Source organism: Phocoena sinus, chromosome 21 (genome assembly GCF_008692025.1).
Source record: "Phocoena sinus isolate mPhoSin1 chromosome 21, mPhoSin1.pri, whole genome shotgun sequence".
Lineage (NCBI taxonomy): Eukaryota > Metazoa > Chordata > Mammalia > Artiodactyla > Phocoenidae > Phocoena > Phocoena sinus.
In genome coordinates this window covers 9,609,463-9,632,534 of record NC_045783.1, presented here as the reverse complement: position 1 = coordinate 9,632,534, position 23,072 = coordinate 9,609,463, and the positions used below count along the sequence as shown (strand labels likewise).

Genomic DNA, 23,072 nt, shown 5'->3' with positions numbered 1-23,072 from the left:
TTGTCATGGTGACATGCACTTCAATGAGTTCTTATTAATACAGAAACTGTCTAATGATATGGCAAATACTTAAAAGCACTGCTGTTAATTATTCGTGAACATTAATGGATCCCATCCAAAAAGCACAGCAACTCCTTCAATTGCTGAATTGTTTAAATTTTTTTAAATTGTATATTGTACTAAAGATCAGTAAATTTTTAGATTTCGGTGTTTTTGAGGAAGTAGGTTAATTTCCTACTTAAAAACAATATCAAGAAATACAAGTCCATTAAAGGATGAAACATACCCTATATTTTATAATTCTAGTAACTAATAACTAACTCAAAAGTTTAAATAAATGTATATATTTTCATTATTTTTTATAAAGCACTCACTACCGTCAATTAATATTTTGATAAATCCTTTTCCTGATTCTTTGTAATATACCCCGTGTTTTCCTTGGTCACACGAGAAACAGATTAGAAAAAAAAAATATATATATATATATATATATATATATTTTTTTTTTTTTTTTTTTGCGGTACGTGGGCCTCTCACTGTTGTGGCCTCTCCCGTTGTGGAGCACAGGCTCCGGATGCGCAGGCTCAGCGGCCATGGCTCACGGGCCCAGCCGCTCCGCGGCATGTGGGATCTTCCCGGACCAGGGCACGAACCCGTGTCCCCTGCATCAGCAGGCGGACTCTCAACCACTGTGCCACCAGGGAAGCCCTGAAAAAACTATATATTTATTTTCATGAACCCAACAGCAAAATGCTTAGGTTGGGGTAATCTTTGTGAGTCTGTTTGTTTTCTCTGGATGCTAGTGACAGGGGGTGGTGGATCCCAAAGAAGCGGGAGTCACTCATGAGGTGACCAAAGAAGAAAGCACTGACCAGGATCAGTGCTTGCTCCCCATCAAACCAACTACCATGGGTGGTCAGGACAGGGAATGGCAATCGATATTTTACATCTTGAAAAATATTGAGATAAAACTAAGCTATTTATCGGGAATTCCTTGGCAGTCCAGTGGTTAGGACTCCATGCTTTCACTGTTGAGGGCTCGGATTCATTCCTTGGTTGGGGACCTAAGATCCTGCAAGCCAGAAAAACCCCAAAAAACAAAAACCACACTAAGCTATTTATGTACTTAAATTGAGTCATCCTGAAGAAACAAATTAAGATAGTAAAACACATATTAAAATAATTCTTAAATACTCAAATTATTTATTGCACAAATCATAATTTATCTTTAAATGGCTATGAATTTGGAAAAAGAAATCTCCCTCCCCCATTTTCTTTTCTTTCAGCTAAGGTAGAAATGCGTGTTGGAAATTTCTTCTCCACTGGCGAGATCAACCCTGTTCCCCAGATGATTGAGAGAGATGTCAGAATTTTATGCATTGAACAGATAGGCAAGACTTTATAAATAAATGCTTATGATTAAAGAAATCTCAATACAAGTCACTTTCCTCACAAGTTAAGCTGGTCACAGTACCTTTAAATTCAATGGCGAACCCCGACAAGCCCACAGAAGCATCACTTCGAAATGCCAGAAAGAGACTATTTCCACCACTCTCAATTCTTTCTGGGGCTTGAGAGCCCTGGAAACTTCCAATGAGAGGGCTGTTGGAATCCTCTCCTTCATAGATATGTAGGAAATCATAGCTGGGCTCCATGTTGAAACTAAAAGGAAAGAATATTAATTAGATTATGCACCTAATATATGTGTCTCTTATCTTCCAGACTATAAAGTCTCTGAGAGCACACAGTGATTTTATTTGCCTTTGTAAAATAATTTTTAAAAATTCGGACAATCCAAAAGTTAAATATAATAACAATCAAAATGGCAATAAATAACAATTATAACAATTAGTATTTTATACAATCACCAACATCTTCAATACAGTATGATTTTGAAGATAATCTGAAAGAAAATGAATCCTTATAACATAGATATAGTATCTCTTCCCTATAACTATGATATTTCTAATGAAATGCAGTTTGAAAGAATAGGGTTCAGAAGGGATGCATTCCCACTGGTATCTGTTTTTATGTGAATATTTTTAGTTTTAATAACATATATCCTTGATGTTACTGACAATTCTTAAAGTTAAAAAATATTTTTGTTTGATTTTACTTTGAAAATTGTAATTGCCTCTATTTGCTTAGATAATTTGGCCAATAGTAGCAGTCCCTACAGTGGTACAAAGTATGGAAGTCAACTGTTTCACATCATTTCACCTTGACTGGATATTCCAATTTTCTCATCCCCTCTCCCTCCTGCTCTTTCCCACTCTCTCTTCTTCTCTCTCTGTCTCTGTCTCTCCTTATGTAAATACCCTAATACTTTCCAAAGTCTAACAATTAACGCCCAAAGCTCTCAAGTGGGATGCAGCTTTAAATGTCTCTGCCATTTATGATGAGAAGGATGATGATAGTCTGGGAACTTTAAAATTATACCTCCTCTCAAGTGACAGACTGAACTTCATTTACATGTCCAAGATCTCAATGGGATCAGAATAAACAAACACACTAGACAGAGGTATTGACATAATCCATTCTGACTTGCCTTCCTCTGTCCCTTCATCCCTAAATCAGGGCCTTTGGGGTCTTTAACGTGGACCAATCCATGCGGCTTCCACTCTCTTTCCTTGCCCTTGACAGCATATTTGTATACAGGGATGGAGAGAGTCAGGAGGGTTTATAATCACGAACATGTGCTGTTGTTTAAGTGGCTTTAGTTTATCTGGATATTCAAGGGATAAAACGTGAACCCAAGGTCTTTCCAGAAGCTGCCCACTGCATTCTGAAGGATGTAGCACGGGGGACCACCAAGGACCTGACGTTAGTATGACATCTGGACCTGCATCGTGGCGTCCCATTTCCTGTCAGGGTGCCCTTGCTCCCATGTGAGGTCCTGAACACATTTATCTAAGGAATTTGCCAGAGGTTTCAGAGTCTGTTTATCTGAGAAGTTCCCTGAAGTCGGAAATGAAGAAAAAGTAAGACCTGAGTGACTAAAGAGTGAGAAAAGAGGCCAAGAGGAACTGCATCAACCAAACAGAATTTGGTTGGAATAACAATTTTTTTGGAATAGTTTGCAAGGATGTTATTAGACTCTGGTCATGCTGTACCCCTGATAACTGGCATAACTAATTATTACGATAGATTATTTTTGAACATGGAAGTACGGTCAGGCACAAACAAACATATTCTAACTACCCTCTCCTTTTGGATGTGCTGTCACACACACATAGAAGTCTGAAGTGATATTTACAATTAATGACAGTTCCTTTGGTTAAACCCTGTCTAATTTCTACCTATACCAGATGCACAGATCTACAAGCCCCAATAATAGGCCGAAGTCTGGCCATGCTTTTAAACCAAATTTAATTTGAGTTCCAATGTGTGAGTCGCATCAGCCCCACAGTCTATAGAAGCTTGTGATAAAACACTCCTCCCCGAAGACCCCCCAAGTACCAGGGTGAGCCTTGAAGCTCATATGTGCTCCAGGTCATTTCATTCTTTGCCTTCCTTGTTAGTAATGCCGGGCTCCCCTCCCTTCTCCACACCTGACTGCAGTCACACTCTTTAAACAGTGCATCCTGGGAAGGCTGTATCAACACCAGCTTCTTTGACTGGGTCCTTGAGCATCCTTGTTCCCATCTGGTACTTCTGGCTTCCTCCTTCTTTCTAGTAAGTAGATCTAGGAGCTGAGGTCCCAGGAAAACTCCCACCTGAGCACACACAAGTTGTCCATTCCTTAGAACATGTCACAGGTATGTGATTTTCTGTGACACCGGGTCAGCTAATGATTCCAAACTCTTAGAGTCGGAAGAAAACTTGAAGATTTTCTAGGTCAGCCTTCTTCCAGGGAAGTGCACAAAATTAAGTGAGAAAACTTCTTGTGTAAAACTGCCTTATATATTATATACTATTATGAATTGCACTTAGGGAACCTTGATAATGAGTCACCGTGACCCAGGGAAGGCAGGAAACTCCTACAAAAAGGCTCTGTGTTCTCTAAAAGGCTTTTAATTGTTAATTTACTTTTAATCTCCTGGTAGCAGAGGTGTCTCCTGGTTTTAAGGAAGGCACTACTAGAATTTAGCATTAACAAAACCCATAAAGATATTCAAAAATATAACCAGCAAATGTTCACAGCTTTTGTATAATAGCTGAGTGGCATAATAAGGTATTCATCTTTGGTAAATTTATAGCAGCTTGAGTAAATTCAGGAAATGATGGCTTATTAAACTACTTAAAATTCAGAATCACAGAGGTTTAAAATTATACTGACTCATATCTCATCAGGAGGAGAAAGTGAAGGAAGATAAGCAAAACCAGGCCTGAAATATTGATGCAAACATCTCAAGAAAAGAAATTTTTTCAATTGACAGATAAATAAATATAATCAGACCACTTTGCCTTGGGGAGCTAAGAGACCAATAGGACAGTATATAGAACCACTTCTCTTTTAAAATACCACTTCATTTAGTTCAAAAATCAAAATGTAAATTTGGAAAAGATCACGGGATTTAGAAAAATTCAATTATTTATACCATATATTTATAATGTGAGAGTTCTATGGAATTTATATTTATAATATAATCGTATTATATTATGATTTTAACTTTTACCATTTAGTGTAGCAGAAAGAAGTTAGCTTTTTTTTTAAAGAATTAATGTTTATTAAATCAGACTTTACAGTAATGAAATTTGGGGAACTTTTGTTTTCAGAGTTCTACCAAGTCTTGACTATCTTAATGATAATAACAATACTACCTTTGGGAATGGCAGACAGGATGTACTATGGAAATGAATTAGCACTCACGCATTAAGAGAAATATAAGACATCAATGAGAAATTATACTAAGTATATCTATGTCACTTTATTATCGCTTTTCTTTGAAAATTCTGTAAATTAAGCCCTCTCCACTGTGTGCAAGATAGTATTTAAAAGCAATTCTTGCCACATCATGTGTATTCTAATGCAAGTAGAATGCTGAAAAGCAAAATAACCTATTTCCATTTTTGTCATGCAGCTTGATGTAGTACCTGTTAGACACAAGACCTCAGGCTTTGCTAGATGTAAAACTGAAGACCCCTGAAGGGATAAATGAAGTAATCTTTAGGTATGACATTTAAAGTCTTATTAGGGACTTCCCGGGTGGTGCAGTGGTAAAGAATCCACCTGCCAGTGCAGGGGACACAGGTTCGAGCCCTGGTCCGGGAAGATCCCACATGTCACGGAACAACTAAGCCCGTGCACCACAACTACTGAGCCCATGCACCTAGAGCACACGAGCCACAACTACTGAGCCTGCATGCCTAGAGCCTGTGCTCTGCAACAAGAGAAGCCACCGCAATGAGAAGCCCACACACCACAACGAAGAGTAGCCCCCACTCGCCACAACTAGAGAAAGCCCACATGCAGCAACGAAGACCCAACGCAGCCAAAAATAAATAAATAAATAAGTTCAGAGGAGCGTCACAGGCGAATTCTATCAAACAGTTAGAGAAGAGCTAACACTTATCCTTCTCAAACTCTTCCTCATTCTACGAGGCCACCATCACCCTGATACCAAAACCAGACAAAGATGTCACAAAGAAAGAAAACTACAGGCCAATATCACTGATAAACATAGATGCAAAAATCCTCAACAAAATACTAGCAAACAGAATCCAACAGCACATTAAAAGGATCATACAACATGATCAAGTGGGGTTTATCCCAGGAATGCAAGGCTTCTTCAATATATGCAAATCAATCAACATGATACACCATATTAACAAATTGAAGAAAAACCATATGATCATCTCAACAGATGCAGAGGAAGCTTTAGACAAAATTCAACACCCTTTTATGATTCAAACCCTCCAGAAAGTAGGCACAGAAGGAACTTATCTCAACACAATAAAGGCCATATATGACAAACCCACAGCCAACATTGTCATCAATGGTGAAAAACTGAAACCATTTCCACTAAGATCAGGAACAAGACAAGGTTGCCCACTCTCACCACTCTTATTCAACATAGTTTTGGAAGTTTTAGCCACAGCAATCAGAGAAGAAAAAGAAATAAAAGGAATCCAAATTGGAAAAGAAGAAGTAAAGCTGCCACTGTTTGCAGATGACATGATACTATACATAGAGAATCCTAAAGATGCTGCCAGAAAACTACTAGAGCTAATCAATGAATCTGGTAAAGTTTCAGGAAACAAAATTAAAGCACAGAAATCTATTGCACTCTTATACATTAATGATGAAAAATCTGAAAGTGAAATTAAGAAAACACTCCCATTTACCATTGCAACAAAAAGAATAAAATATCTAGGAATAAACCTACCTAAGGAGACAAAAGACCTGTATGCAGAAAATTATGACACTGATGAAAGAAATTAAAGATGATACAAATAGATGGAGAGATATACCATGTTCTTGGATTGGAAGAATCAACATTGTGAAAATGACTACACTACCCAAAGCAATCTACAGATTCAATGTAATCCCTATCAAAGTACCACTGGCATTTTTCACAGAACTAGAACAAAAAATTTCACAATCTGCATGGAAACACAAAAGACCCCGAACAGCCAAAGCAATCTTGAGAAAGAAAAGCGGAGCTGGAGGAATCAGGCTCCCTGACTTCAGACTATACTACAAAGCTACAGTAATCAAGACAGTATGGTACTGGCACAAAAACAGAAATATAGATCAGTGGAACAGGAGAGAAAGCCCAAAGATAAACCCACGCACATATGGTCACCTTATCTTTGATAAAGGAGGCAAGAATATACAGTGGAGAAAAGACAGCCTCTTCAATAAGTGGTGCTGGGAAAACTGGACAGCTACAGGTAAAAGAATGAAATTAGAACACTCCCTAACACCATACACAAAAATAAACTCGAAATGGATTAAAGACCTAAATGTAAGGCCAGACACTATCAAACTCTCAGAGGAAAACATAGGCAGAACACTCTATGACATAAATCACAGCAAGATCCTTTCAAAAACAAAGATAAACAAATGGGACCTAATGACACTTAAAAGCTTTTGCACAGCAAAGGAAAACATATGACAAAAAGACAACCCTAAGAATGGCAGAAAATATTTGCAAATGAAGCAACTGACAAAGGATTAACCTCCAAAATTTACAAGCAGCTCATGCAGCTCAATATCAAAGAAACAAACAACCCAATCCAAAAATGGGCAGAAGACCTAAATAGACATTTCTCCAAAAAAGATATACAGATTGCCAACAAACACATGAAAGAACGCTCAACATCATTAATCATTAGAGAAATGCAAATCGAAACTACAATGAGATATCATCTCACACCAGTCAGAATGGCCATCATCAAAAATCTACAAACAATAAATGCTGGAGAGGGTGTGGAGAAAAGGGAACCCTCTTGCACTGTTGGTGGGAATGTAAATTGATACTGCCACTATGAAGAACAGTATGGAGAATCCTTAAAAAATTAAAAATAGGGCTTCCCTGGTGGTGCAGTGGTTGAGAGTCTGCCTGCTGATGCAGGGGACACGGGTTCGTGCCCCGGTCCGGGAAGATCCCACATGCCACGGAGCGGTTGGGCCCATGAGCCATGGCCGCTGAGCCTGCGCGTCCGGAGCCTATGCTCCGCAACGGGAGAGGCCACAACAGTGAGAGGCCCACATACCGCAAAAAAAATAAAAAAATAAAAATAGAACTACCATACGACCCAGCAATCCCACTACTGGGCATGTACCCTGAGAAAATCATAATTCAAAGAGTCATGTACCAAAATGTTCACTGCAGCTCTATTTACAATAGCCAGGACATGGAAGCAACCTAAGTGTCCATCAATAGATGAATGGATAAAGAAGACATGGCACATATATACAATGGAATATTACTCAGCCATAAAAATAAACGTAATTGAGTTATTTGTAGTGAGGTGGATGGACCTAGAGTCTGTCATATAGAGTGAAGTAAGTCAGAAAGTCAGAAAAACAAATACCATATGTTAACAAATATATATGGAATCATAAAAAAAACCAGAAGGTCATGAAGAACCTAGGGGCAAGATGGGAATAAAGACACAGACCTACCAGAGAACGGACTTGAGGATACGGGGAGGGGGAAGGGTAAGCTGGGACAAAGTGAGAGAATGGCATGGACATATATACACTACCGAATGTAAAATAGATAGCTAGTGGGAAGCAGCTGCGTAGCACAGGGAGATCAGCTCAGTGCTTTGTGACCACCTAGAGGGGTGGGATAGGGAGGATGGGAGGGACGGAGACACAAGAGGGAAGACATATGGGGACACATGCATATGTATAATGGATTCACTTTGTTATAAAGCAGAAACTAACACACCATTGTAAAGTAATTATACTCCAATAAAGTTGTAAAAAAAAAAATGTAAGTCCTACTTAAAGGAGGTATTCCATAAGAGACGGTACCTTTTGAATATCAAGGCGATGACGAAGTCTGGGTTCACCTTTATTCTCCAGTCACACTCTTTCCCGGGAGGATAGGGCTGCGGGTAGTTGGGGGACAGGATGACACCGGCCGGGCCAGTCAGATTCCCACCACAGGCCGCTGTCACAGGAGAGGAAGGTTCAGGGGAGAGAAGGGTGCTGGTCAGTGTGAAAGGAGATGGCACAGGGTTCATCGAAGACACTGCGTACTAGCTTATTAAACAACTATCCAGAGGAAATTTTAAAACCCAGAAAGTCTGTACATGTTTTTATGTGATTGTTACCAAATTTTATATAATATTCCACTCCATTTTTAAGGAGGATTTTCAATGCTGAGAAATGAAATTTACTTCCTATAATTTTAAACTTTACCCAGTTAAACTGAACAGATTACCTGAATCCTCCACACTATAAATATATGAAAACAAACTGCACAGGAAAAAAAAAATCTCCATGAATATCATTTTATGGTTATGTCAATTCTTTAGTCATTTCTTATGGTTTACAAAGTCATTGCTTACTTATTCTAAAAAGTTTGCTTCCAGTGGCATAATGATCATCCATCTTCTGTTCACTCTTGTAACTCTAAGCCTAGCACAGTTTTTGATCATAATAAGTATGCAGGAAATATTTGTTGAATAAATGAATACGTGTTATCTCGTATATTTCTCACAGTCCTCTGCTATATGTAGGGCTCGGGTATCTTCCCCACATTTCAAAATAACAAAACTAACAGGTAAAGTTTCGGTGATATCTGCGGATAGATGATCAAGAGGAGGCTGAGCAGGAACTTAAACCCCTAAAAATATTTCATCACACTATTTAGAAGGTTACTATCAGGAAGAAGCACTTCAGGTGACAGTAATACATTTAGTTTGTTTCTGCAGTCATTAACTTTTAATTACATGTGTTTACATTTGTATTAGTTAAGGCAACGATTATGTAGTTTATTGTTGTTAACAGGCAAGACCGTCATCATTCTTGAACCTGAAAATGTTTAGGACTGCTTTATTTAGTAGATAACGTTTCTGTTAGAGCTTCCATGCTGTGGAAGGTACTAAAACAATGCAAAATTCACATTAATATGCTAGGTTTAAGGTTCTTCATAGCCAATATTGTGAATTGTCTCCAAGTTGTTCTTAAAAAATCACCCTGATTAAATTATACTGTTCCCTCTAAACTGTATCCCTTATTTCACTTCATTGATCATGTATATATTCAGGGAAAAAAATAAGTAGAGAAGGAAATATGCTAATGGCTGATATTTTCCACACACATACACAAGGACTTTTTTGAAAATAAGATGAAGATTACACACTTTATAATTTTCTGATATGGATGTGTCTTTAAATACTCACTTAACATTCCTGAAAACTTAACTTTCCATAAGAAAAAATATAGCAAATCCCAAGACTCTTTGTTATAACTTCCGTCTCATCTAAGGCAAACTCTGAGTAATATCACAGGAAATATTTATAATAAATTCTTACAGATATACTCTCAAGAGCAATATGATATAACTTTCTTCAAAATGATTAAAACCACATTTTCCATAGTATGCAGTTTTATTTTAATAAACGATGTGGAGACAATCCGCTAAGTGGCTCTCACAGGACGTGGCCTCCCCCAGAACTGCGTAGGTGCTGACAGCCTGGAGTATGAGAAGCCTGGACAAGCAGCAGAGGCGGCGCTGAGGTGGGGACAGAGGTACCTGAGGGCTGCAGGTTATGCTACTCCGCTCAGGTTTTAAAAGAAGAAACATGACAGATTCAGGACACCGGGTACAAGGGTACCACCAGCAGGAAGAGTTCAGGGATGAGACTCAACTATTAATTGAAAAGAAACAAAGGGCAGATCCTGTCTTATTCATAATGGTCCCAGGTGGCATTTTCAAATGAGGTTATTTAAAGGCTTAAAGTGGAATTAAGGAGGACCGTCTTGCTGGGTTTGTTCTCTCTTTGGTGGGGAATTCTTCATTTTAGCTTCATCAGGTTTTCATTAGAAAGCCTGTAAACTGTTTTGGATAGGATTACATTTAGTACAAAATGCAATTCAGACACTCTAGATTCTATTCTCCAGCGGGAACGGACATAGAGACAAAATCCACAAACTCACATCAATCCACAGTTCCTTATTCGAAACCCTTAGGGTGGACCCTCCTGACATACACGGTAGCACGTTCATCCACTAAGGTTTGCAGAGGTACTGTTTAACTAGACACATTACTATTTCCACACCAGAACATTTCAATGTTCACACCATTAAGTGGGGTAAATAGCCACAAAATAGTTACCCTGTAGATCATGGCAGGATGGTGCCACCAAATAAGTTTTTGCAAACTTGGAATGCATTTTTGCTTTGCAGAGCTCTTTAGAATTTGAACTTGGACAAAAGGTATTGTGGGCTATATGAGAAAACTGAAACTGTGGAGATGTTCAAGGGACACTTTACTCAAAATCAGAAAGTACTGAGTGTCTTCTGGTCCAGAGAATCGGTCTTTTAAGACTCAGTTCCAGAAGGAGGTGCCTCCATCACTGGAGTCCTTTGTGAAGTGAAAGAAGTGAGGCATCCAAGCAAATCACAAGGCAGATTAGCATAAATCACAGGGCAGATTAGCATAAATCACAGGGCAGATTAGCATAAATCACAGGGCAGATTAGCAGCAAATGACAAGCTGGTGAGAATATGAGTAACATATTAACAGGTGAGTGGTTAAGAGATTTTATAAAAGGGAGAGAATGGGAAAGAACAGCAAATAGGAGGAAAAAATACACTAAGAATAAAACGGAAAAAAGAAATTAGCCAGTCAACAGGAAAGAGCAAATTCAAGTGGTCGATAAGAATATATGAAATTAAAAGCAGTTCATCCTCATTTTTAATATAAAATGCCAATCAAAACGCCAAGGAATCTTCACTTCCTGCCCATATTATAAGATTAAGAAATATCACATAAAGTGCCTTTTCTGAGTCGGGGAAAATAAACAGTCATGCTGACGGTGACGTAAATTGGTGCAACCTTTCTGAAAAAGTTTTGAAAATTCTAGAAATACCTAAGTTTGTAGAAATATGTCATTCATAAACAATCATGGATGTGTTTTCCAACAAGTGTTCATATCAGCAATTTTCGTGAAAGGGAAAAGGCTGAAACACCTAACCATACATTGAGGAGGGATTAGTGGAATCAATATTGGTCAATACTGATCCAAACAGAGAAAGACTGTGCAGGCATAAAACTTAATTAGTAAAAAATACATAATAACACAAAAGATACTCATCGTGTACCAATAAGTAAAAGTGTAATTTACAAAATAATCATTCAGGGTGCTATCATTTTAAAACATTTTAAAAATAGATTATATATACATAAAATAATTATGAAGCTTACTTATGCCTGTTTATGCTAATAGTAGTTGCCTTCAGGTAAAAAGGTGACAGTGTTTGTTTTCTTCCTCTTTTTTCTTAACTGTAGCTTATAAAACTTCTGCAAAAACATATTATGTTTAATAAGAAAAAAGCAAAAACATTAAAAATAAAAAATGTCCGCATCAGCAGAACAGAATGTAGATGAGTGCTGATACATGACCATGCTCTAAGGGATGAGTATCATACAGAGGCATAATCTCATTGCTGGGGCAAAATATGTTTACAATATGATAAAAAGATATTGTTCACTTATTCCCAAATACGTATTTTCCACATTGTGTTACGTGATACCTGTATGTGGGTGGTTCTGTTGCCCACAGAACTGATATTCAATGGCCTGGGAGTGATCTTGGCTTATTTTTGGAGCTGATATTCAAGACAGATAAAGTGTTACCTATTTTCATTGCTGAGAACCGGTTTATCTAGTCGCTGATTAAAATTAGGTAACTAAGAGATGACCCCAAAAAACTATAGATTATTTGGAAAGGTGGTCAAATTTTACAATGAATGGTTTACATGAATGTCAACCAAGAAATTACCTTCAAGAGATTGACTGGTAGTTGTATTGCTTTTTAATGTACTCCTCCATAAGCTTAAACTCATGCAAACTGAAAAAAAATGTGCCTCTCCTGATTTAAAAATAGAAGAATGGTTTAAAATGATGGTTGCATTTATAGGTAATTACTCCACTTTAGAAAAGGAACACGTAGAAATCTGGCACATCTCCTGATGACTCAGCTTGAGGTAAAATGCAACTGTGCTCACAAAAGTCACGAAATGTACGTGCAGCACAGAACATTGCATAAACAGGGTAGCTCTCTGACAGGGCTGAGCATGCTAATAAGAAGAGCTATCAATTCTCATCTGTCTTCAGAATCCTGCAAACACTCTGTAATAAGTTAAGAGTTGCATATTATATCTCCACAGGACCACTGAGAATCCCTTATGACAATTAAAAATCATTTTAAGTCACAAAATTCCCTCAAGGTCACCTGATGCAAAATGGCCCATTAACTATGTGCATATCATTTCATTATCACTTCCTGTCTTTGCAGATTAATTTTATATTTTTCAAACAGATTATAAGGAAGTACAAATTATACTGTGACAGTTCATTAAAATTAAGTTTCCTTTAAAAATTAAGATGGGATACCATACAGAGGTATTTATGGTAAAATATTTAATTGACTGAAGGGACAATCTACATGTAATTACTATTTTATATATAAATATGTCTTGCCCTAAAACCATATTTGTGATAGACTATCTTGGATATTGGTTATTCAAACTAAGGTCTGCACGCGAATTGTTTTCTCTTTAATAAGGTCAAATTATAAAATTCTAGTAAATTTTAGAAAGAAGTCTCTCCTTTTATCTTTATATTGACATAAACAGTGTAATTTCTAGTTTTTAGGATTCTATTAAAAATGTACTGCTATTACAGAAGAATCTTCTAAAAAAGAGAACACACCTTTTTATTGAGTAGGTTTTGCTTAAGGGCACGTTTCTATATTAAAAATGAGAACGACAATGGTAGAGTTATGAATTTTCAGCCACACAGAATTTTAAATTACAGTAATTTGATTGATCCATATTTTTATGAGATTTCTTAAGGATAGGAAATGTTAGATAAATGTCAATTACCATACATTAAGTAAACTACTTCCTTTACCTCACCTAATAAAGTAAAGTTTAAAGGTTTGTAATAAAATTTCAATATAATCTCGGGGAACCAGAGGGCATGCAAGAAACTCTTGAGAAATACTGCTGAAGAATAATACACACACAGAGCAATTTTAATGATAACATGCATTCCTTCAGAAATATAAAATTCCTATTTTCTGTTGCACAATACCTATGCATGTAGGAGGGTCTGGTTGCCAAAAGAATCGGTTATTCAGCTGCACACAAGTGATTTTCGCTTGTCCTTGGAGCTGGTACCCAGGGTCACACTGGAAAGTGATGGTATCTCCTGGCTCTCTGCTGTCCCCATAGCGGGTGCCATTTTGAGGTATACCTGGGTCGTTGCAGGTGGACGCGATGGATGCTAGAAAGAAGGGACAACATCACATCAATGACTGGAAACACGATCCCAGCACTCTTATAGATGTAGAGCCCTCGTGGGCTGAAGCTCTCTTGATCCGCGTTAATGAATCACTTGTCCACATATGAACGTAAGAAAAGAAGCTTTTTTTCCCCTCAAGAATACATTCAATAGCATGCATCTTGATTATGCTTCCTTTGAACAGATTCTAGCAAAATCTTCATGAAAATTCAACCAATTATGGAATATATTAAGGATTTCTGTATCATACTATGTACGTACACACACATTCCCCTTTGATCGTCTCATTGACAATATTTTAATGAAAATACATGCCACAATTTAAATAATTTAAGAATACCAATCTCAAGGAACCTTGAGGAAAACAAAATAGGATAAATTCCCTTTGGTCAGTGCCTTCCCACTTCACAACCAGCTAAGATGAACTAAACTCTCTTAAACTGTTTTGTCCAAAACCACCTTTAGTTCTTTAAAGATATTTTTAATACTCCTTTAATCCCAAAGAATATTTTTACCAAGTTTATAGTTTAGGATAGCTGTTGTTGTCCTTATTTTCCCCTAAATACTGTTAAGAAATTATCCCACTTCTTCTGCCTTCCAGTTTTCCTACTTAATCTCACAGTCTGAAACGACTCTAAGATCATCTTTTTGTCTTTGATGTCCTAACATTTCACGATATGATGTCTATGTACGAATTTTCTTTATTTCTAAGGAAATAAAAGTTTTACAATATTATGTCTATGTATGAACCTCCTTTTATTAACCCTGCTTGGAATCATTTGAAGTTTTGAATCTGAGGATTAAGCCACTATCTTGTCAAATATCAGTTCTCTCCTATTATCTCTGTTCCTCTCTTATGAATTAAAATTTGACAAATGTCTCTATCTTCTGTCTCAACTTTTCATTTTTAAATCATTTTTTTATCTTTGTTCCATCTTCTGGGTAGTGTTTTAGACTATCTTCCTATCACAAACTTCTCTCCATCTGCATCAAATTTATTATTTTATTATGTTGAGTTTTAAACTTTCTTTCATTGTGCTTTTCTGTTAGTTAGCATTTTGTTCAAATATCTTTGGCCATTTATACAGCATATTGTTCCCTACTCATATTTTTATTCTCTTTTATTTTTTAAACTCTTACAGTCTGATCTGATAATAATTCCAATATCTCATGTAATCTAAAGTGCCTCTGAGTTTTGAATTTGCATTTCTGTTTTTGGAACTTCACTTGCAATAATTGTTTTGAAGGTGTGTTTATCCAGAGGGGATTCTCATTTGACTTTACCATGACTTTACCATGTGCCTGGAACACAAGAAGCCTTCTACCTCTTTAAAAAAAAAATCTCTGTTGAGGCATTTTGGGCCACAGAAATGGCATGAATTCATCTATAAGCTAGTTTGAAACCTGCTTGTGGTTATGAGTTGTCTATATCTGTGTCTGTTTCTATACCTATATCTATATCCATATTTGTCTCTCTCTTATCTATTATCTATCTATTATCTATCATCTATCATGTATCTATCATCTATCATATATCTATTATCTATCATCTATTATCTATTATCTATCATCTATTATCTATCTATCACCTATCTATTATCTATCTATCTATCTATATCTATCTATTATCTATCTATCTCTACCATCTATCTATTCTCCCTTATAGTGAGAGTAGGACATCCCCCCTTTGGAGTTCTAGCAGTATATGAGGGTCTCCAATTACATTTCCAATATTGGAAAGATCTTAGACCTTGTTTCCTATTCTTTCAGCCCACAGACTCTCAAAATGGAAGCTCAGTGTCACCAGGGACGAACTGACAGATGCTCCCAGGGCAAAGCCAACTTCTGAACTTCATGGCCTTTCTGCATTTCACATTATTTTGGTGACTCTCAGGATTCCTCATGTTCTTGCAGTTTCAGTGATACATTTTAAAAGGCTAAAAATAATTGTATCCAACACCTTTGACATATTTTCAGTGGATGTGTTTTCAGATAACATACTTTACTGTAATACTGGACACTGCAGACATTTCAGTTCTGTCTTAATCCCACAGCATGATGGCTGGCTTATCATACCTGTCATCCTTGTTATTATTATTAGTGTTCTGAGTAGGGGAATTTTACTTGGAAGCAGAATTCTCAGTAGATATCAAAAAGAAAGGAAGCTTTTGGGCTTCCGTGTAATTTTTTTCAATGGGAAGAGAGCAGGAAATGCCATATCAGAGTCATTGAGGAAGATTCTTTTAGTTTCCACTCTCCTCCCATCAGATGCAAAGATTAGAATGCAGGGTGGAAAGCAAGCACGTTTTCCCAAAAGAAGACCCGGACAGCAGTAGAATGCAGAATGGACCCAAGGACACAAAGCTTCTAGTTAGAAACTCAGAAGTGTCACACCCATAAGCCACAAATTTTTATAATATAGAACAGCAATTATAGTATTCAATCAGCAGAATCATAGCCCATCATGGCCATCACCTAGGCAACAAAATGCTGCTTCCACTGAACTAGTATCTTACAAACGATCTTGAGTTTACTATTTGAGTAATTAAAGAATCTAAGCTCTACCTGTGCTCTACCTTTGCTGAGATTTCTCTAGACTCCAGAAAAAAAATAAGTAAATCCTATTGCACATTTACAATCTTGGCCATTGGACTGAATTTCACATCCCCCAAATAAACGTAATTCTTTCCTCAAGCAAGTGGGCACATGGATGATTACATATTCATTTCCAAGTGAGAATTAATTTAATATAGCATTTAAATAATGAAAAATTAAATATATAGTATTAAAACAGTTAATTGTCTATTATTAAACAGTGGTATTCTTAGTAAACACCCATAGAAATATTTATATGATAAATAAGTATGTAGTATTAAAATAATTTAAAAATAAACCTTTAGACGAAAAGTCAAGGAGATCATAGGTAAGTCTCATTGTAATTTTTAAAACAAAGGTATGTTTTATTACTTCTCTTTCCGAATTTTTATTCAGTATTCATTAAAAGCAAACACACACATTACTCAATAAAAAAGCTTTACACAAAGATGCACAGATTTTGTACATGAATAAGAATTTCAACAGACATATGAGCCTTGCAAAAACAAGTGTTCTGTAGAACACTTTTCTATAGGTTATTAAAGGTGTTTGGTCAAACAAGATGGGCAAATACTGTATACTCTAGCTCCCTGTTGTAGATCCCCGCTGTACATCAGGGATTAAAGGCTCAAAGAAACCCTACAGTAAAGAAACTAAAAAAAAAAAAAAAGTTTAATCCAGTGTATTCTAAATGTCTGTTATTATAGAGCATGTTTTTCTCAACAAATTTCTTCAAACCCTTCCAAATAAAGATCCACAGAATATCAGTATATAAAACACAGGCTTGTACTAAGGGTTATATGTCCATTAATGGTATGAGGTTTAATTCAGTTTTGAAAGAAGTTTCTACTTCTAAAGCAAATTTCCATTTGGCATATCTGTAATAATAATAATACAGCATGCCATTAAAAAGTTATAAAATAAGAAGTTCTTAGGGTAATCTAGATTGGATTAAAAATACAAAAACAATAAGACGACTTTAGGGAAGACAAAACCATTTTTAAAAATGCAGTGGGAAATACACTGGTTGGGTCCTTGAAATAAATGCCATTTTATTTTCCCCTAGTTACAAATTGTGTAAAGATGTTTTCTGGTAACGGCAATAAAGCTTATTTGGAGACTAATATGAAAGCCCCCAACCAAAGACATTTCTTTGGGGTCAGAAATTGCTTTTTCACCTTCAGGGTCATACAAAGTTATGGATGAGGCATACACTCATTTCCTTTCTATGATTGTTTTCTTTTATACGCCACATGTTTCTCGCACTCAATTTTCTCTTAAACGTTTTTTTCTTCAAATGGGATTTTGGTGACTGAATCATTCCAGTTTATTGCCATAAAAAGGAAAACAATATTTTTAGTTGCATCAGTCTTATCCCTCTATCACCTTAGAAAAAGAAGATACTATTCCTGAGGTGATGGGTATTGTATTTTTCAATTTCCCCAGGGGTTCCCTGGACTATTTCAAGTCACAAAGAACCTTCCACAGGCCCAGTGGCATCTAAGGGACATCGCTACTCTTTGTCTCTGCATCCAGAGCGATGGACTTGAGCGATCTGAACCTGTGCTCCACTTAGCGTGAGAGCCACGGACCTGATGTTTTTGTTTGCAAGAGGCAGCGATGGTGGTGGAGAACCATTGTATCATAAGAATTGCAATGTACACAAATTTATTTCCAATGGGATAAAGTCATTTTTGACACTGGAGACTTTACGGAATATATACATATTAAAATAATATGCAGAGTTGTGTTCTTTCTCTATTCTAAAAAATTGTGCATTTGGGACACGTCCTATTAAATGTGTCAAGTCCTCCTTGCATGTTTTTTATTTTTATTTTTTAAAATAAATTTATTTATTTATTTTCTGCTGTGTTGGGTCTTCGTTGCTGTGCGCGGGCTTTCTCTGGTTGCAGCGAGCGGGGGCTACTCTTTGTTGCGGTGCGTGGGAGTCTCACTGCTGTGGCTTCTCTTGTTGCGGAGCACGGGCTCTAGGTGCGGGGGCTTCAGGAGTTGTGGCACACAGGCTTAGTTGCTCCGCAGCATGTGGGATCTTCCCGGACCAGGGCTTGAATCCGTGTCCCCTGAATTGGCAGGTGGATTCTTAACTACTGTGTCACCAGGGAAGCCCCTGCATGTTTTTTTTTTTTTTGCGGTACGCGGGCGTCTCACTGTTGTGGCCTCTCCCATTGCGGAGCACAGGCTCCGGACGCGCAGGCTCAGCGGCCATGGCTCACGGGCCCAGCCGCTCTGCGGCATGTGCGATCTTCCCAGACCGGGGCACGAACCTGCGTCCCCTGCATCGGCAGGCGGACTCTCAACCACTGCGCCACCAGGGAAGCCCCCCTGCATGTTTTTTTTTTTTTTTTTTTTTTTTTTTTTTTTTTTTTTTTTTTTATGCGTTACGCGGGCCTCTCACTGCTGTGGCCTCTCCCGTTGCGGAGGACAGGCTCCGGACGCGCAGGCTCAGCGGCCATGGCTCACGGGCCCAGCCGCTCCGCGGCATGTGGGATCCTCCCAGACCGGGGCACGAACCCGTGTCCCCTGCATCGGCAGGCGGACTCTCAACCACTGCGCCACCAGGGAAGCCCCCCCTGCATGTTTTTAAACATCATTTAAAAGTATATTTATCGAGAGCCGGATGTTGAGCAGCCGGGCAGCAACTCAGCAGTATTCAAGCCCTGGAAGGGAGATGGATACCACATTGCCTTTTATGGATGAGTTGTGGAGTGGACAATACATTTCAGGGTCAAAGTGAGTAAAGATAAAGAAGTGTGCATTTATGTGGTAAGTCCCTTTTTTTAAAAAAAAAAAAAAGTATACTTATCAACTGCGTTATTAGTTCATAGAAGTTTGCTTAGTGTACATTTATTATCTTAAAACACCCTTTCATAACATAACCTCCACAGAGAGAATGCTTACCACGTATATGGAAAAACACATAAAGCGACACCAATACGCTCCATATCAGAAGCAGAGATATCTAACAGTCAGATCTTAACCTGCATATTAAGTTCTCATGTTCTTGAGTTAAGAAAACTGAATTAACTCTTTATGCACGTGGGCAGGTTATCATTTTCTCTGAAAAGTTGCTCTTTTGGGTTAGATCATAGCACTGAATAGGGAAATCTCATTCTGGAGGGTCACTGACGTATTTGACAGGATAGACCTGAACTGGCCGTCAGAACTCTGTCACGTGTGCATCAGCGCTTTGGTGGCTGGAAAAGGTTTAGGAAACACAGAAAAGAGGAACCTCAAGTCATCCAACGGTGCTTCCACTCAATCCCAGACCACAAATTAAAGAAAGTAAGTATGAATTCTACCAAGTTCCACTTCATTCAGTCGACATTCCTCCTCTCCTTTCTGACAATGACAAAGTGCTTCAGGAAATGGAGACATGGAGTCTTCTGAGATCTTCCGAGATCAAGAGCAGAGCTGCTGGCTGCTCAAATGCACATTGCACAAATCCCTCTCGTGGGCTTCAATAGTAACACACAGTGCTGGGGAAAGAGCCTTGACACAAGTCTCATATCTTACACAAAAGTTCTTTCACAGTTGATCACATTTAAATACAAAAGGTAAAACTATAAAACTTTTAGGAGAAAATCTTTGGGATTTAAGGCTAGGCAAGGACATGACAACATGAGCATGTTCTATAAAAAGCAAAAATTAATAAACTTCATCAAAATTTTAAAAATTTTCTCCAAGAAAGACTTTGTTAATAGGATGAATAGACAAGCTAAAGACCAAGAGAAAAAGTTTAAAAGCCACATATCTGACAAAGGACTAGTATCTAAAATATATTGAGAATGCTGAAGATGCAAAAAAATAAAATAAAAACATGAAAATACCCAACCAAAAAACAGGCAAAAGGCATGAAAAAGCATGTCACTGAAGAGAATGTACAGATGGCAAATAAGTACGTGAAAAGATGTTCAAAATCATTAGCCATTAGGGAAATGCAAAGAGATATCACTACATACCTATTAGTGCAGCTAATAATATCACATATATAGACAACATCAAATGATGGTGAGGATGCAGAGAAAAGGAATCACTTAGGCATGGTTGGTGTTAATGTAAGATGGTACGGCCACTCTGGGAAATTATTTGGCCATTAAAATCTAAACATTCAATTGCCATTCAACCCAGAAATTATACTTCTGGGCATTTATCCCAGATAAATGAAAACTTATGTTCACACAAAAACTTGTACATGAATGTTTATGGCAGCTTTATTCATAATGGTCCCAAACTAGAAATAACCTAGATGTCCTTCAGTGGGTGAATGACTAAACAAGCTGGTATATCCAGTCTATGGAATACTACTCCACAACACAAAGGAATAAACCGAGGGGACACACGACAGCCCCGGTGGATCTCCACAGAACTACTCTGAGCGAAAAAAGGGAGACTACACCTTACAGGATTCCTTTCATATAACATTGTTGGAATGGCAACGTCATGTAAATAGAGAACAGATTAGAGGTTGCCAGGGTTAAGGATGGGGTGGTGGCAGGAGGGAAGTGGGTGTGGCTATAAAAGGACAACCTGAGGGACCCTTTCGGTGATGGGTGTTCTGCATATTGACTGATCATTGTCGATATTCTGGCTGTGATTTGTGCTCTAGTTTTGCAAGATGTTACCCCTGGAGGGGACTTCCTAAGGGTTCACAGGATCTCTCTGTTTTACTCCTCACAAGGGCATGTGAATTTACAAGTACTTCTAAAGAAAAAGTTTAATTATAAAGGTTTATATATATATGCACAAATATATGTCTGAGTTGCAGTATTCACTTGAATTGCATACAATGAATACAAATCATTTTAGATTTAAAACTATTTTTATGATATGAATGTATGTGTATACACGTGTTTAATTTCAAAATTCAAAGGAATGAAACAATATCAGGATTCAACACAGGAATCGTGTTATTTCTCATGTTCCTTCATGACAGAAAGCAACACGGGCTTCAGGATTGTGAAATTATGGATATATACTGGCAAATCTGAAGATGCACACTATATATTGTCACTCATTCCTGAGGAAAATGACTCTTTCTTTCGGAATAAAAAAATACGAAATCAGACGAGAAGTCCTTTCTCATGAACACAATTAACTATTTACCAAGAGGCTTCATTAATGCTATTACTGCGGGCCAGAGGGAACAAATTAGAGGCCAAGATTCCTCAGACAGGAACGATGAAGCCTCAGAAGGCGTGAAAGATTTTAGTTTGACAGCGGGACCACAGGCATTAAAACACTTGTGCAGACAGAGAGAGTGATGTTAGTATACGAAAATACTAAATACCCTTTATGATCTGTTACTCAAGCATCCTCTGTAACAATGTTTCAAAAGTGGAACATTTGCTTTCATGGTCTTTGTACTGAATAAACACTTAATAGCTATGAAAATATGTCATTATAGTAGACTATCAAACGTAAGTGTAAATTGAGTTCTACAATTTAAGAAAAACTTCAATATGGAACAGAAATAAATCAATCACTTTGATTCTGCACAATAGGGAATGTGAATTCCATTAAAGCAAAAAAGTTGAGTCCCATATTTCATGCTAATTAAATCAAAATATAATCATTCAAGAGCTATTTATATTGCAGCTATTAAACTAGACAATAAATCCCCTCATCCTACACATTTTCATTTTCAAATTCAGGAGTCACTTATTTTTTTGTAATAATCGTCCTTATACTTTTTCTGCTGCTTATAGTAAGATCTGAGTCCTCTATCTGTATAACATTGGATTTTTAAAATTAACTTGTTTAAATTGTTTTAAATTAACTTTTTAAATGATTTCAAAGATCCTCATAATCAATTATTGGAAAGAGAACATTAGTGGTATATAATACATGTCCAATTTAGGCAATTTCTGTAAGTCAAATAATTTTTCTATTTCTTGTAAATAAATGTTCTAATATTTGTTTGCTAGTTATACAACTATATTTTTGATATCTGCATACCACATAGTTGTAAAAATTAGACCATGTAAGAGAATGCACTTGGAAAATTTTAAAAGACATAAAAATTTAACAGACTACTAGTGTTCACAACAGTACTTCAGTCACTTGTGTCAGTTAAGTTCCAAGGACTGCACTGGGAACTAAGTTAACTTCCTCCTTTATAAAGGAATTGCAAATACTCTGAGAAAAAATACTAATTAGCACTTCTATTTTCATCATGCCAAATATAGAATCTATGGGAAACTAAGTATGTCTGAAGATCTAAAAATACTTTAGACTTTAGAGTTACTTTAAAAACACTTTATATCTATTTAGTAACACAGATATTTACACTTTGAATGCATCATAAAATCCTATGTTTTGCATCCTCATAACAGTGAAGAATCCTTCATTCAGTTATTCAAAGAGGTTTTAGTTTCTTTATATCTAAAGTCACAATCAAAGGAAAACCTCACCCTCCATAGATCCTGTTCTAAACATCTATCACATTAGTCGTCACTGTTAAATTGATTCTCAGCTTTTAATAAGTACAAAAGATAAAAATCTGTGTACTGACACAAGACA

General features: G+C 37.1%; 1 protein-coding gene across 1 annotated transcript in view; it reads right to left on the bottom strand.

The window, feature by feature from the left end:
• The window catches only part of CSMD1 (CUB and Sushi multiple domains 1), a 1,813,702-nt gene that overhangs the window by 210,938 nt on the left and 1,579,692 nt on the right, over positions 1-23,072 (bottom strand). Inside the window, exons 27-29 of the mRNA XM_032618622.1 lie at positions 13,728-13,919; positions 8,432-8,570; positions 1,475-1,662 (exon numbers count right to left, since the gene is read on the bottom strand). Coding sequence (XP_032474513.1) covers positions 1,475-1,662; positions 8,432-8,570; positions 13,728-13,919 — 519 coding nt within the window. The remainder of the gene's footprint in view (positions 1-1,474; positions 1,663-8,431; positions 8,571-13,727; positions 13,920-23,072) is intronic.